Source organism: Alternaria infectoria, assembly GCF_024043175.1.
Source record: "Alternaria infectoria strain BMP 0036 chromosome Unknown scaffold_9, whole genome shotgun sequence".
Classification (NCBI taxonomy): Eukaryota; Fungi; Ascomycota; class Dothideomycetes; order Pleosporales; family Pleosporaceae; genus Alternaria; species Alternaria infectoria.
This window is the reverse complement of record NW_026250698.1, coordinates 35,081-48,872: the sequence shown is the minus strand read 5'-3', so window position 1 is coordinate 48,872 and position 13,792 is coordinate 35,081. Positions and strand designations below refer to the sequence as shown.

At 52.1% G+C, this 13,792-nt stretch overlaps 5 protein-coding genes across 5 annotated transcripts; 2 read left to right on the top strand and 3 right to left on the bottom strand.

Annotated features, from left to right (window-relative positions):
- Window positions 1-319: 319 nt before the first annotated feature.
- On the top strand, window positions 320-2,693 carry J4E92_005967 (uncharacterized protein; the record flags this gene model as incomplete). The annotated part of the gene is made up of 2 exons (XM_051497342.1): window positions 320-508; window positions 615-2,693. The coding sequence occupies 2 exons, from the start codon at window positions 320-322 to the stop codon at window positions 2,691-2,693; spliced, it is 2,268 nt and encodes a 755-aa protein (XP_051351989.1).
- Window positions 2,694-2,813: 120 nt separating this feature from the next.
- On the bottom strand, window positions 2,814-3,277 carry J4E92_005966 (uncharacterized protein; the record flags this gene model as incomplete). Its single annotated transcript, XM_051497341.1, has 2 exons — window positions 2,814-3,133; window positions 3,268-3,277. The coding sequence occupies 2 exons, from the start codon at window positions 3,275-3,277 to the stop codon at window positions 2,814-2,816; spliced, it is 330 nt and encodes a 109-aa protein (XP_051351988.1).
- Window positions 3,278-5,275: 1,998 nt separating this feature from the next.
- Window positions 5,276-9,613, top strand: TR06 (ABC-type transporter tr06; the record flags this gene model as incomplete). Its single annotated transcript, XM_051497340.1, has 6 exons — window positions 5,276-5,473; window positions 5,520-5,625; window positions 5,684-5,826; window positions 5,877-6,768; window positions 6,830-9,531; window positions 9,587-9,613. 6 exons carry the CDS (start codon window positions 5,276-5,278, stop codon window positions 9,611-9,613), a joined length of 4,068 nt encoding a protein of 1,355 aa, XP_051351987.1.
- A 284-nt stretch (window positions 9,614-9,897) lies between these two features.
- J4E92_005964 (uncharacterized protein) lies at window positions 9,898-10,820 on the bottom strand (the record flags this gene model as incomplete). The annotated part of the gene is made up of 3 exons (XM_051497339.1): window positions 9,898-10,117; window positions 10,208-10,464; window positions 10,563-10,820. 3 exons carry the CDS (start codon window positions 10,818-10,820, stop codon window positions 9,898-9,900), a joined length of 735 nt encoding a protein of 244 aa, XP_051351986.1.
- A 441-nt stretch (window positions 10,821-11,261) lies between these two features.
- Window positions 11,262-12,641, bottom strand: J4E92_005963 (uncharacterized protein; the record flags this gene model as incomplete). Its single annotated transcript, XM_051497338.1, has 1 exon — window positions 11,262-12,641. One exon carries the CDS (start codon window positions 12,639-12,641, stop codon window positions 11,262-11,264), a length of 1,380 nt encoding a protein of 459 aa, XP_051351985.1.
- Window positions 12,642-13,792: the final 1,151 nt, after the last annotated feature.

The following is a 13,792-nucleotide window of genomic DNA, read 5'->3' as shown; positions in this document are numbered from 1 at the left end:
AACGCGCGGCCATGAACTCGCTACTGAAGTTAGACCCTGATTTCCGACTTCTGTATTATCTTCCGTGTCTCCTCGCAACTGTAGACACGTTCACATTCCCTGCGCCACCGCTTCCGCTCTAGCGCCAGTTTCTCAGCAACTAGTCACACGCGTATATCCGTGCCCGACGTATTGATCGCCGTTTCGCACCTTCTCGAGTTTTGCAGTGGAGAACGAGCCTGAGGATACTTCGCGTTCTGAACTATTGTTATCATTTCTGGGTTCACCGAAGGCTCAGCTCACTGTTCGGGGTTACGATGTCTGATGCCGGATCGCTCCGATGATGGCGCATGAACATGAAGAACCGGGGCAGCCGAGTACGTCGGAACAAAATAACGCCCAGGAAGAGGAAGATCAAAGAAAAGAGCAGTTGATACAACAAGGCAGTGGGGAGAAGAGATGGTGGAATGTCTGGAAGAAATGGGAGGGCCAGGATAGCGATTGGTGGTTCGCGAGCACTGGGATACCCGTAAGTGATGATGCGCACTGAAATGTCGTTGCAAGAGGTTCATATGGCTCTTAACCACTACATCGACTTGACGAACTACGTTGTTCCGATGCTAACACCAATCAAGCTCCTCGCCGCAACTCTCGGCCCGTTAGCGAATGTGAGCTCGATCGCTGCACTCGTAACTCCCTGGAGACAGCAAAACATCATCAACGGCGAACGCATCTCAGACTTCAAAGGCGTACCTTTCGGCGACCCGAGATGGTGCTACTGGATCAACGTAGCATCGCTGATCTGCGGCTTCCTTGGCAATCTCTTCCTTCTTCTGAACTTCACGCAGAGGATCCGTTACATCGTTGCCTTACCCGTTACTGTGGTTCTATGGTATCTCTCATCTGCTTTTCTCATAGCGATAACGATATGCATGAACACTTACGAACCACCAATGCGACCGGAACAAGGATACACACAAGGCTTCTGGTACGCGATTGCGGCTGCGGCGTTTTATACCATCTGCTCTATGCTTCTCATGGTCAACATGCTGGGCTTTTTTCTTGGTCACTACCCCGAAAACTTCGCTTTGAGCGACAGTCAAAGGACGCTTATTCTACAGACTATGGCGTTTTTCATCTGGTTAGGCGGTGGCGCTGCAGTCTTTGCGAAACTCGAGCAAGATGCTGGAGAGGACAGTTGGAGGTTTGCCGATGCCTTGTACTTTTGCGACGTCACTATCCTAACCGTTGGATTTGGCGACCTAGTACCTACGACTGATGTCACTAGGGGGATTGTCTTTCCGTACTCTGTAGGCGGAACGATTACGCTAGCCCTCATCGTCTCCTCGCTTTACACGGCAGTTCGCGAGCTCGGCGACGAGAAGATTGTTCAGAAGCATGTCGATCGCATGCGCGAACGAGTCGCAGAGCGTACAGTTACCAACTCGTTTGACCTCCGTCATCGGGAACGAGAAGCACACCACCTTGTTCGGAAACGCAAACTTGGCATTCCAAAGATATCAGGACCTAGTCAACCACGGCCCTTTCGAACCCCCATGGGCGAGTCTGTCCAGCATACATCGACTATGCAGGGTGTTGCCAATGCTCTACACATCAAGTCCTCCAAGCCCAAGATCATGCTGTTGAAAGAAGAAAAGGACCGTTTTGAAGCTATGCGCAAGATCCAAGCCGACTCGAAGAAGTTCAAGCAGTGGATGGCGCTATTCTGGTCCATCACCACTTTTTTGATTCTTTGGTGTGTTGGCGCAGTCGTGTTCTGGATCACCGAAGAAGAAACACAACACTTGACGTATTTCCAGTCACTCTACTTCTGTTATGTCAGTCTTCTAACCATTGGATATGGTGACTTGGCACCGAGATCAAACTCTGGGCGCTGTTTCTTCGTCATCTGGAGCTTGATTGCCGTTCCGACCATGACTATTCTGGTCTCAGATCTAGGCGACACTGTTGTCGCCAACTTCAAGAAGTGGAGTGACGAGCTCGCAGATTTTACAGTACTGCCCAAGGCGGGTATTTGGCGTTCGTTTCTCGACAAGCACCCTTGGCTGCTGCGATGGCTACAGCGATGGACAGACAGGCGAGCGAGAAAGAAGCGATTGATAAGGGGCTTCGACGTCTCGGACCCACGGTCTGACGACAGCATCGTAGATTCTTCGGACCCGCAAGACAGAGAGAGCATTTCGAACGACCCGGAAGATCGCGAAGCAGCAACCGATATAGAACTGACTCTCCACCCCACCGTCCCAGCCCTCGCCTCCGAAGCCGAAGCCGACATTACCAGCCCTCCCTCTCAAACTTCGCTTACTCGTCGCCTCGCCCTGTCCATCCAAAAAGTATCTCTCGACCTCAGAACCAACGACAAGCGCTATACATATGAAGAATGGGTCGAGTTCACACGGCTCATCCGCCTGACGAGTCCAGAGCGTCTAGACCGCAATGTAGACAACGAAAACATGGTTTCTGAAGACGAGAACGAAGAGGGGTTGGTGAATTGGGATTGGATCGGGGATGATAGTCCTATGGTGTCGGGTATTAGTGAAAGCGAGTGGCTTATGAAGCGGCTGATTGAGAGTCTGGTGAGGTTGGAGAAGAGGAAGGAGAGTGCGAGACGGAAGTCTGATGTTGAGGCCTTGAGGGAGATGGAATGTGGGAGAAGTGTGCGGAGCCGAGGGGATAGCATTGGGGGTCAGTAGACATAGTGCAATTGCTTGATCATTATCATCTTGAGTGCCACTTCGACCGGCTTCATCGAGGCTCCCATGGGACACGCCCTTCCTTTGATCAGTCGGACCAAAGAGCCTTCCATCAACAAACTAAATCTGCGTGTCCAAGCTCTCCAGTGTACTACCATCCCCCGTCTCAAAAGCCTCCTTCACACATCCAGCAGGGAATTTCACGATCTGGCAATAATGTTCCGCATACCCACCCTCCACGTACCCGCCCACAAGAGCCTTCCACACGAGGTCTGCACCTGCTCTATGGCCGAAGTTCTGCCATGTCGTCACCTTGACACCATCCCCGCTGGCCGATGTGGTAACAGCCCAGTCTGTCATGCAGAAGCTGCATCGGCCGTGTGCAGTATTGAGGGGCTTGGAATCGAAAGTAGAGAAGGAGTCGTCGTCAGAGTCGTCGTCTTCATCGGTGTATCTGCGGGGGCGCAGTGCGTTGCTGAGGGATTGGCAGTACCTGTGGTGCTGTAAGATGGACTGCTGTGTACTTCTCTTGAGTTCTGTCTTACCATGGAAATTTATGATGCTGCGTGCTTACGTACCGACATAGCGGGAGGTCGAAGGAAGATAGCTCATGCACCTGGATCTGCTTTGCGCCTGCCACGCGGTGAATGTGGTAGTCGCAGCGTAGCAACAATCTTTGGCGTCGCTTTCAGATCGATCTGAACGCGTCCGTCCTGGGTCTGCTCTAGCGGTTCCAATGTGCGAGACGCGCAGTAGTTAAAGCTGTCAAGTCCAAGGCCGTGTTCGTCACCACAGGCATCGCGCTTCAGAGCGAGCGCGAAGTGCGATAAGGTGATTGTATAGTTGAAACGACTAGCTAGCACCTTATAGGCGCACTCAGGTCCGTGCAGTGTAGGTGAATAGGTTTGCGGTGTTGTCGTCGCATCTCGCCTCCTTAGACGGTAGTCTGAAGGTATTCGGTAATAGTAGTCGGGGAGATCTCGTTCCAGCAAAAAGAGGAATGCGGAATACTCGTCTCCGAAGACGCTAGATGGGCCTATGAATAGGCTGAATATGCCGAAAAACCGTTTGCACGAGAGCGCTAATGCCGCGACGGCGCTTGGTGACAGATGTTCGGCGATAGCGAGGTGGATCTCTGTCGGGACATTTGGGCCTAGAATGGGCGATCTTATTGGCAAGGTCTGATCGCTGATAGTGAGGTTCGGTGGCCGTTGGATGCTGTTGCTTTGCTCCTGTTCAAGGTGTCGCCGACTGGAGAATGTGCAACCCATACTGAGCTCGTGGAATGTGGTCAACTTGTGTGTTGAGAATCGATACCTTGGTGAGGTGGATAGAGGATCTTAGGGATCTCATGGCGTGTGCCTTGGGGTGAGGCTTGCGTACCATGGTAAAGGGAAAGGACATTTCCCTCCCCTCCTTCCTAGATACCACCACGGGGTCTCTCACCTCGCTGCACTCTGTACATTGCCTCGCATGTTTAAAGCTATGCTGTGGCTTAAGATCGCATCTGCTCGTCTATATCTGAACTTGCACTACGGATCAGTCTGCTTGTTCCAAGGTTCTACCAGCTCCAGGAATTGCTCGATAAGCATGTGCAGTCATTTTCGTGAGCGCACTTCCAAGCGCAGGATATCGTACCTTCCTGGGGCTCCCTGACCTTAGGCAGCAATGTTTTGTCACTCCGTCATCCTTGCGGCATCCTTAGCACATGTCTTGGCCATGGTTATTTCTGAATTCGGTATGCTCGCGCATTCTGACTGGTCCGCTCGCAAAGTCACGTGAGCGATGGGTGATGTTTACCCAGGTAGGTATCAATGCCAGCTACGAGGCCGCCAAAAAAGCAGATCGACGAGCATCTCGGCCGCATGCAGTTGCGATGAAGGCGTCTGCTACCATCTTGAAAAGCTCAAGGGAAGTCTACAAGCTTGTCTGTGAACGGGCAATGGTTGTGCGGAAGGCAGAGGCTGAATGAGTGCCGGTCGATCGGTGGGGTAGGACTTTCAGCCACCGACGTCCGTTCACTCACTCACTCACTCACTCCAGGGCTCAGGAGAACGCTGGACAACACCAACATTCTAGGAAACTTCAACATTTGCGCGCTCGATTCAATTCTTGTTGCGAAGAGCATTTGCTGGCTGTGCTCAGCAGTCGACATGACTTATCCGCACTGGCCTTGGGTCCAGACGTCGAGTCACAACAGACGCGCGTTGACCCATGCGTCTCGCAGGTAGTCGCTCGATTGGGAAGGATGGTGGTGAAGCGAGAAGTCGCGCGGTTAGCGCCTCCCCTGGCTGAGTTTCGTACTTCGTACAGCACTTGGCGCGCGACGAACATTGGCCCCGGTGCAAACGATCGTTATAAGGTACACTCTCACTCCGAATTTCGACGGTGTGCGTGTCGAATCGGAACGCAGACACGGCTTGATCCGGTGTACACAAGAATACGATCTATACGGCAAACACATCACCAGGCATCAACTTTCGTCCTTCGCTTTAAGATGACCGCCTCTTCTACCGTCGAATAACCATTCATCTTAAAGCCGCACTTTGTCGCTTTCTTACGCTCCTTTGCATCGCACAGCCATGAACTCTAAGGACACTGACGGTCAATCGCCACCTCGGCCAACGATCGATGCTGAGGTGGAGAGCGCTGCGATCGCCGCTCAAGTTTTAGAGACAGGATCCGATGAAAAGAACGGCGTCATTGAACATGCAGAGCAAGATGAAAGTATTTCATCGCAAGCAAAGAAAGTGCCTGAAGCGGGCATGAAGAATTACTTCGTGAGTAAATCGTCTTGGATGTTACTCTTGGCTGACAAACGATCAGCGAGTCTTCTCCCATGGAACTACTCTCGATTACTGGCTCATATTCATGTGCTGTGTTACCTCGATAGCCTCCGGCGTTACGTTTCCTCTGATGAACGTCGTCTTCGGTATGACCTGATACTCCAGAATCCGTTGGGATCCTCCCCGAATACTGACAGCAGCCAGGTCAATTAGTCGGATCTTTCACCAATTACTTCATCCCGGGAACGACCATGACAGCCAGGGAGTTTCAAGCCGAAATCAACAGGCTTACCCTGTTTCTTGTCTACCTCTTCATCGCGAAGTTTGTGTTGTCTTATATATCAATGGTATGCACGCATGCCATGAAGAGGCTACCATTATACTAATGCTGGTATAGCTTACCATCCGAATCAGCGGCCTGAGGATCTCTGCTGCATTGCGTCAAGCATATCTACGAGCCTTGTTCGCACAGCCAATTAGTGTCATAGACACGATAAGTCCCGGCAAGGTGTCCACGCGAATTACCACCTCTTCCAACACGGTCCAACTCGCAATATCACAGCACATTGCCATGCTCTTCCAGGTTCTTGCGTTCGTGATCGGAGCCTATGTGGTGGCTTTCATCAAAGGCCCACTGCTTACTGTAGTCGCATCTGCTTCGCTTCCGTTCATCCTCGTCGTGCTTGGTATCATAGTACCACCTTTCATCCGGATCCACAAAGTTACCGAGAAGCATCACGAAGATGCTTCTGCTATGGCTTTCGAGATGTTCTCATCCATTCGCATTGTCGCTGCATTTGGTGCAGAGGCGAAATTGGCGAGGTTGCACGAGGCCTTGTTGGACAAAGCTGCGACTAACGAGGCCAGAGCTGCGCCTCTCATGGGTCTCGTGATGTCACCCATGATGATTGGACAGTATGGCACCTTTGCGATTGCGTTTTGGTTCGGCATCAAACAGTACTCGGAAGGCAAGAACATCGACGTTGGAACGATAGTGGTGGTTCTATTCTCTGTCATGATGGCAATAACGAACGTCGGTAGGGTTGTAGCCCCTATCATGGCCATTGCGAAGGCATCTTCGGCCGCTACCGAATTATTCATCACGATCGATGCAGCCGTTCCCGATACCACTGGATTGAAAGAGCCGGATGTTACCGCAAACGCAAACATCAGCTTTCAAAACGTCGCCTTCTCATACCCAAGCCGACCAAATGTTCCGATCCTTGGAGGTCTTGACCTCGAGTTTGAGGCAGGCAAAGTTACCGCTATTGTTGGTCCGTCTGGGAGTGGTAAGCAGTTTCTACACTGTAATTCATGTGCTAGTTACTAACCACTTGCCTCAACTTTTAGGAAAGTCTACTATCGTAGGGTTGTTGCAGAGATGGTACGAGCTCTCAGGCACAACAGCTACGGCCACCCCTGACGATCACGCGGCCGACCCATCGCCTCACGAGGACGCGCTTGACAACGATAAGGACAGCCCACAAAAGTCTCGATGGTTCAAGAAGAAAGCTGTGCCGAAGGATGGAGACAAACAAGCATCTGCGGAGAAAGCTGGAGATGGCAAGAGCAAGGACGAGGAGCCTGATCTGGGCCCGAACACTTGCACTGGTGCTATCCGGATCGGAGATACCAACCTACGAGATGTCGACTTAAAATGGTGGCGCTCTCAGATTGGTCTAGTACAGCAAGAGCCCTTCCTGTTCAACGACACCCTGTACAACAACATTGCGTTCGGTCTTATTGGTACTCAGTACGAAGACTTGCCCAAAGAAGAGAAGAAGACAATGGTCGATGAGGCATGTCGCGAAGCCTATGCCGAAGAGTTCATCGCCAGACTTCCTGAAGGTTACGAGACTCTGGTAGGCGAGAGTGGTATCAAGCTTTCGGGTGGACAGCGACAACGAGTGGCGATCGCGCGGAGCATCATCAAACAACCTCCTATATTGATTCTCGACGAGGCTACGAGCGCTATCGATGTACGCACTGAACGCATTGTTCAACAGGCTCTCGATCGCGTATCGAAGAATCGGACGACTATCGTCATCGCGCATCGTCTTTCTACCATCAGGCGTGCGGACAAGATCGTAGTCTTACGTCAAGGCGCTCTCGTGGAACAAGGTACCCATGATGAGCTGTTGAAGCTAGAAGCTGGTGTCTACTACGGCTTGGTCCATGCCCAAGAGATCGCTACGGAAGCGGAACAGGACGCTGATGCTAGCCCGCTCGAAAAGGTGAAGAGCGCAGACACTGCAATAGTCGAAGACTACAAGCAGAGCACCGATGTCTCCAAAGTAGCCGAAGATCCAAAGTACAAACAGCAAGGTCTCTTTGGCAGCTTCGGGCGTCTTCTCTACGAACAACGGGGACATTGGATCTTATACAGTCTCGCTATTCTGGGTATACTGGCTACCGGTGTCGTCTTCCCACTCCAGGCCTACATTTTCGCACATGTCGTCAACGTTTTCACCCTTCCCATGGACGAACTTGTCAACCAGGGTAACTTTTGGGCAGGCATGTTCGGTGTTCTAGCTGCGAGTACCTTTCTATCCTACTTTTTCATGGGCTTGGCCTGTCACCTCATCTCTGTCGCCGTAACAAGGACCTATCGCCAAGAATACCTGGATAACCTCATCCGCAAACGCATTGCCTTCTTCGACGATCAAGGACATAGCCCGGGATCTCTAACATCAACGCTGAGCTCAGACTCGACACAGATCCAGCAGCTGATGGCAACAGAGATGTCCATTGCGCTCGTTGCTATAGTCAATGTAGTGGGCTCCGTAATCATCTCGTTCATCTACGGATGGAAACTGTCGCTTGTTGCCCTATTTTCCGCGCTACCACTCATCTTGGCTGCTGGATATCTACGTGTGCGCCTCGAAAACGAGTTTGAAAAGACCAACGCAAAGGTTTTTGAAGACAGCAGCCAGTTTGCTTCAGAAGCTGTCGGTGCTTTCCGCACAGTGTCGAGTCTTATCATGGAAGATATGATCGGTCAGCGCTACGAGACCTTGCTGAAGGGTCACGTCACAAAAGCCTTTTCAAGCGCCAAGTATGGCACTCTTGTTTTTGCGGCAAGTGACAGCATCGAATTGGCTTGCATGGCTCTTACCTTCTGGTACGGTGGTACTCTCCTGGCTTCCCGCGAGTACAGTCCTGTCAACTTTTTCGTCATCTACCAAGCTATTGTGCAAGGCGCCATTGCAGCAGGACAGTTCTTCTCGTATGCCCCCAATATGGCCCAAGCGACCGGCGCCGCAAACCGCATTCTCAGTATGCGTCCATCAAAGACCACTGCAACAGCCACATACCCGCCTTTAAACAAACCAGAAGAAGGCGTTGGTATCGAGTTCCAGAATGTGTCTTTCGCCTACAAAACCCGCGAAGTGCCCGTTCTATCCAACCTCGACATCCAAGTCCAGCCAGGCCAGTTCGCCGCACTGGTCGGTGCATCCGGCTGCGGCAAATCTACCACGATATCCCTCCTCGAGCGCTTCTACGACGCAACATCCGGCCGCATTCTCTACAACGGACAAGATATCACGACTCTTGATCCCGCAGAATATCGCAAGCAGATCAGTCTTGTCAGCCAAGAGCCTACGCTGTACGAAGGCACGATACGCGAAAACGTTGCTTTATCTGTCGACACCGCCACGGACGAAGACATCGAACAAGCATGCCGCGACGCCCAAATTCACGACTTCATCACCTCCCTGCCCGACGGATATGCACAGCGTCTAGGTCCGAAAGGCATGTCGCTGTCTGGTGGTCAGAAACAACGTCTTAGTCTTGCTCGGGCCTTACTGCGGAAACCGAAACTGCTCTTGCTGGATGAAGCGACATCGTCTCTCGATTCTGAATCTGAGAAATTGGTTCAAGATGCTATTGAGCGCGCTGCTGGCGAGGGCGGGAGAACGGTGATTGCAGTTGCGCATCGCCTTGCTACGATTCAAAAGGCGGATGTGATCTTTGTTCTGGGTAGTGGCATGGTGTTGGAGAAGGGTGATCACCAGGGGCTGTTGAGGAAACGGGGTGTTTACTGGCAGATGGTGAGTTTGGATCTGATCTACTTACCCGAATTAAGATGTGCTAACTTTCAATCAGTGCCAGGCTCAAGCTTTAGACCGGTAGCACTGGACGATACTAACTTCGGCATTCATTACGTTCGCGGAATACCTTCTTTCAATAATCTCTTCTCATCCCTGGAACACTTGTAATTTTGAGTAGCTGGCTGCAATCACCCTCTTTAGAAACTATACTCCGATCGCATGAATTGTGTTACTGCCATTCTGGATGTTCTTGGAAGTCACCCAATATCTGTCCCGACTTGATGTCTGAATCTCATCTTGTTATATAAACCACCATCATCGTGTATGATCAAGCCATCCCCCATCTGCGAACTTGACATTGCAGATCTACTGTTGTCCCATAATTCCTCCTGGCGGGTACTTTGGCTGTCCCTGAGGCCCTAGATCCTCTTCTCCGCTGTCGCCTGTCCTAGCTGTAGGCTTTGTCTCGGTAGTAGGGGCCTTGGGCTCGCCCATGCCATCGGGCTTGGGTGGTGATTTTGTGCCTGGCCCACCGCGCTTCTGCCAGTCGAGCCACGAGCCGCGGTATTCGCCAACGTTTGTGTATCTGCCGTGCGGGTTAGCTAATGTTCTCCAGCAAGTGTCTTTTGCCCGCTTATCGAACTCTGGGCGTGTGCCAGTGAAGGATCCGACTTACCCAGCTTGTCTCGCGATTCCTGCAGCCGCTGAGCTCCTCACTCCCGCCTTGCAAAAGAAGACGACTTCCTTTCCCTTGGGTGGCTTCTGGAAGCCAAACCTGTCCTCAAATTCTTCTTCATCTAGTAGCAGCGCGTCGGGTTGTGAGGTGACGGGGATGTTGATAGAGGTGGGTATAGTGTTTGCGTCGAATTCATGGGGTTCGCGGACGTCGATAAGGAGACGTGAGTCTGAGGGCGCTTCGAGGATGTGTAGAACCTGAATGAGTTAGCGGTGCGTTTGAAGGGGTGTATGATGGCTTGAGAAACGCCATCGCATAGGTTAAGAATGTTATGGGAAATAAAGGCAAGACGTACATCGTCAAATTGGTAGAGTTTGTTCTGCTTCAAGTCGTTGGGGGCCTGCGAATGCCATCTCTTTTGCACTGGCGTCGCTTGTAACCTCGCCGCACCTCCTACAACCACTGTCCTGCTCTGCGAGATGGATGCGTTTTGTGACCTGGGTGCGATGCTGAAAGCGCGTGCAGTGTTGAAGCTCAATCGTGTAGGCTGGCGGCCGATGACGGAGGCATTGGAACGGACGCTGAGTAGTTGGGCTGCGCGCTTGGAGGCCATGGTTGGTATTGGTGTCGCGATGATAATCTATTGCGGTTCGAAAGAGCTGAGAAGGCGACTATATTATTCAGAGTCTCGAAGATGTTGTTCGGATAGATAAATACTCAGTGTTCAAGTCGCCGACGAGAGCTCGGCTCTTGCCAAATTATCGCCGACGTCACTCTTCGCGAACATTTGAGCGCAACCACGCTAAGCCCTACACCCACAAGTTCGGCAAGCGTCATCGCACACGTCGGCTGCACGGTTCCGGAACTATGTTAGATTCATGCATTCATCCGATTTATAGTATCTAGCATAAAACTACATGGAAGACGCTATCGTTCAAGGGCCACATCCAACAGGGCCAATGTATAACGCCAGTAAAAGAACAACAGACATTGGGGTATTCAACACGAAACAGATCACATAGGGATTGTCCAAACTCCTGTAAATGAGAAACGCTTACTCCTCCTCGTCGCGCTGAACATCCAAACCGCGCAATCGCTGTGATAGTAGACCAGCATTGGGCGGAGCAGACGGGCTGCCGAGCGGCGAGAATGCATTTCCGCCGTAGCCAATGTCACCTTTACTGAGCTTCTCAAAGGTACCATCGCTCTGACTTTTCGGACTACTCTTGCCAGCTCGCGGCGAGGTAATGGGTGTTCTGAAGGGGCTCTTCGGATCAATATCCATGCGATCGCGAGACATAGGCCGTGACTCAATTGCAGCGAGCCTGCCGATGGTGAAAGGTATGGGTTGTAATTCCGGCATAGGCGAGTTGAAGCCGCTTGATGCTGAGGAGTTGGTGGTACCACCAGTGAACTTGACGGCTGGAGGAGGTAATGGAGTGTGCTGCCTCAATCCATCGAGCTGATCACACGCCTGCTGAGATTGAGATAGTGGCCATCCAGCGCTGCGCCGACGGAAAGCCTTGTCCGTAGCGGGTTGAGCTCCCGGTAGATGTGTCTTTTGCAGCGATGATGCATCTCGCGTCGGCTTGTACGTGCTGTATCTAGGCTCAGGTTGCTGGATTTCATTCCTCAGCTTTTCTTTACCGTCTGGTACACGATTCGCAAAAACGACCCGTATGCTTTTGTACAAGTAATGACGACCCTTTGAAGGACAGCATATGTGCAAATGTATGAGGTAACGCAAGATAGGTCGGTCGTTCGGATCATCTGAGTTGCTGAGGGCAGCCTCTGGACGGTCAGTTCCCAGGTTCTTCCGTGAAGATGCGGGCATATCGATAATGGGTCCAGCAGAGTAGCTGCGCTGTCTGATGAAGGTTTTCTGACCTGGCTCCATATCCGATATGTCATATGGCACGAGGAAGAGCTTCACTGCGGTTTTGTTTGGGTTCTTCAGCACAATCTGTAGCTGCCCCTGCGGCGGTATACGGTAACATCCCCCTGGAGGTGCCTTGGGAGACGTAGATCGTCGCTTTTTCTTTTCTTTACGACGAAGGTCTCCTTTCACGCTCTGTCCACTCTCCTCTTCACCAAGATTCAGCTTGAAGTCAAGATCGTCTTGTTCGGGGGCTGGCACCACATGTCGTCGCTTGCGTTTACTAGCTTCGCTGCTTTCATCTGGCGGTGGCAAAGTATTTTCCAAGTCAATGTGCCCAACATAAGGGCTCGGCTCATTATCTGAGATCCTACCGTTACCGGTGTTGTAGCTGTAAAATACGGCTGGAAAGGGGACTGTGACGTGCGGTGGGCACTTGAGGCTTGACTTGCATTGTCCTTTGCCAAGTACGCCAATCTTGGCGACAAAATCAAGAGGCCGCGAAGGTGTAGTAGACATACGCCCACGAAGTATAGACTCCTCGTATGAACCGACCATGGGGGCGTGTTGCAGCGGAGATGCTTCCGAGGAAAAGGAGGGGCGTCGAGCGTGTAGAAACGGTGTTTGCGACTGAGATTGAGGCTCAGACTGATTGAACGTCATTGATCGTCGCGGTTGGTGTGCCTGGTATGGCATTGAACCACTGTGGCGAATGTGTCGAGCTGCCGGAGTTCCGGTGGCGGATCGCGCCATCTGAGTGGACTGGTAATCATGAAAGGATGCAGGAGAGTAGGTATGCCGGCGACTATTTCTGTCGGGACTCCGGGACCCTTGCCGCGAGCCTGGCCTAGAGGAAAAGTCCAAGTCTGTGTTGTTTGCTTGCTGGACAAGCGGGCTTGTGGGCGGTAGAAAAACAAATGAGCTAAACGGTGACTGTGATGACTGCGATATCGCTCGCGCTCGGGCGGGTATTCGGGCATCTGGGTGGTATGACACCGGGTACGAGACGTCATTGCGGTTCGAAGTATAAGCAGCAGAGGGGAACGAGCGATTCCAAGGCACCACCGGCGAAGTCGCTAGAAAGCCTGAAGTCGAGGAGTCGTTCTCAGACGCCGTGCCCGCTCTCTTTTCTCGAAAGTCTCCAGAGTGTAATGCCGATCGTGGACGCTCGATATCCAGACCTACCGCTGCAGGGTCACGGAGATGTTCCGGGGTGGAGATTCGGGAGGTTTGCAGCTCGGCGGATGAAGATTGAGGTGTAGTCGGTCGGTCTTGCGATGTCGGTCGCGTCGAGGAGTCGCGCTCAGTTACGGAATCACCCTGTGATACATGATCAGTACTCCTTACATTGATTATCAAGCACCATGGCGGACGTTTCCTAGTTCCCCGGCTACTCACACCTTGCCGCTGCAGCCACGATGGACTGTTCGTTCGTTTGATCCTCTCCATCCAGTCCTTCCGTCCGAACATAGACGGCTTGCGCATTTGGCTGGGCGACCCAGGGTCCATATCCTGTAGCATGTCGACTTTCGGCGATTCTGGCTGCATGTCGGGTTCCGTGTTCCTTTCTACAGCAAATCCCGGAGTATGCGGTATTTCAAAGCCGGTGGCCAAGGCCTGAGGCAAGAATGACGATGTTGGCGGACTGTCATGGGGATCATGAAAGATGGGCATGGTTGTAACAGATTGTTGCGATAGACAGCATGAGT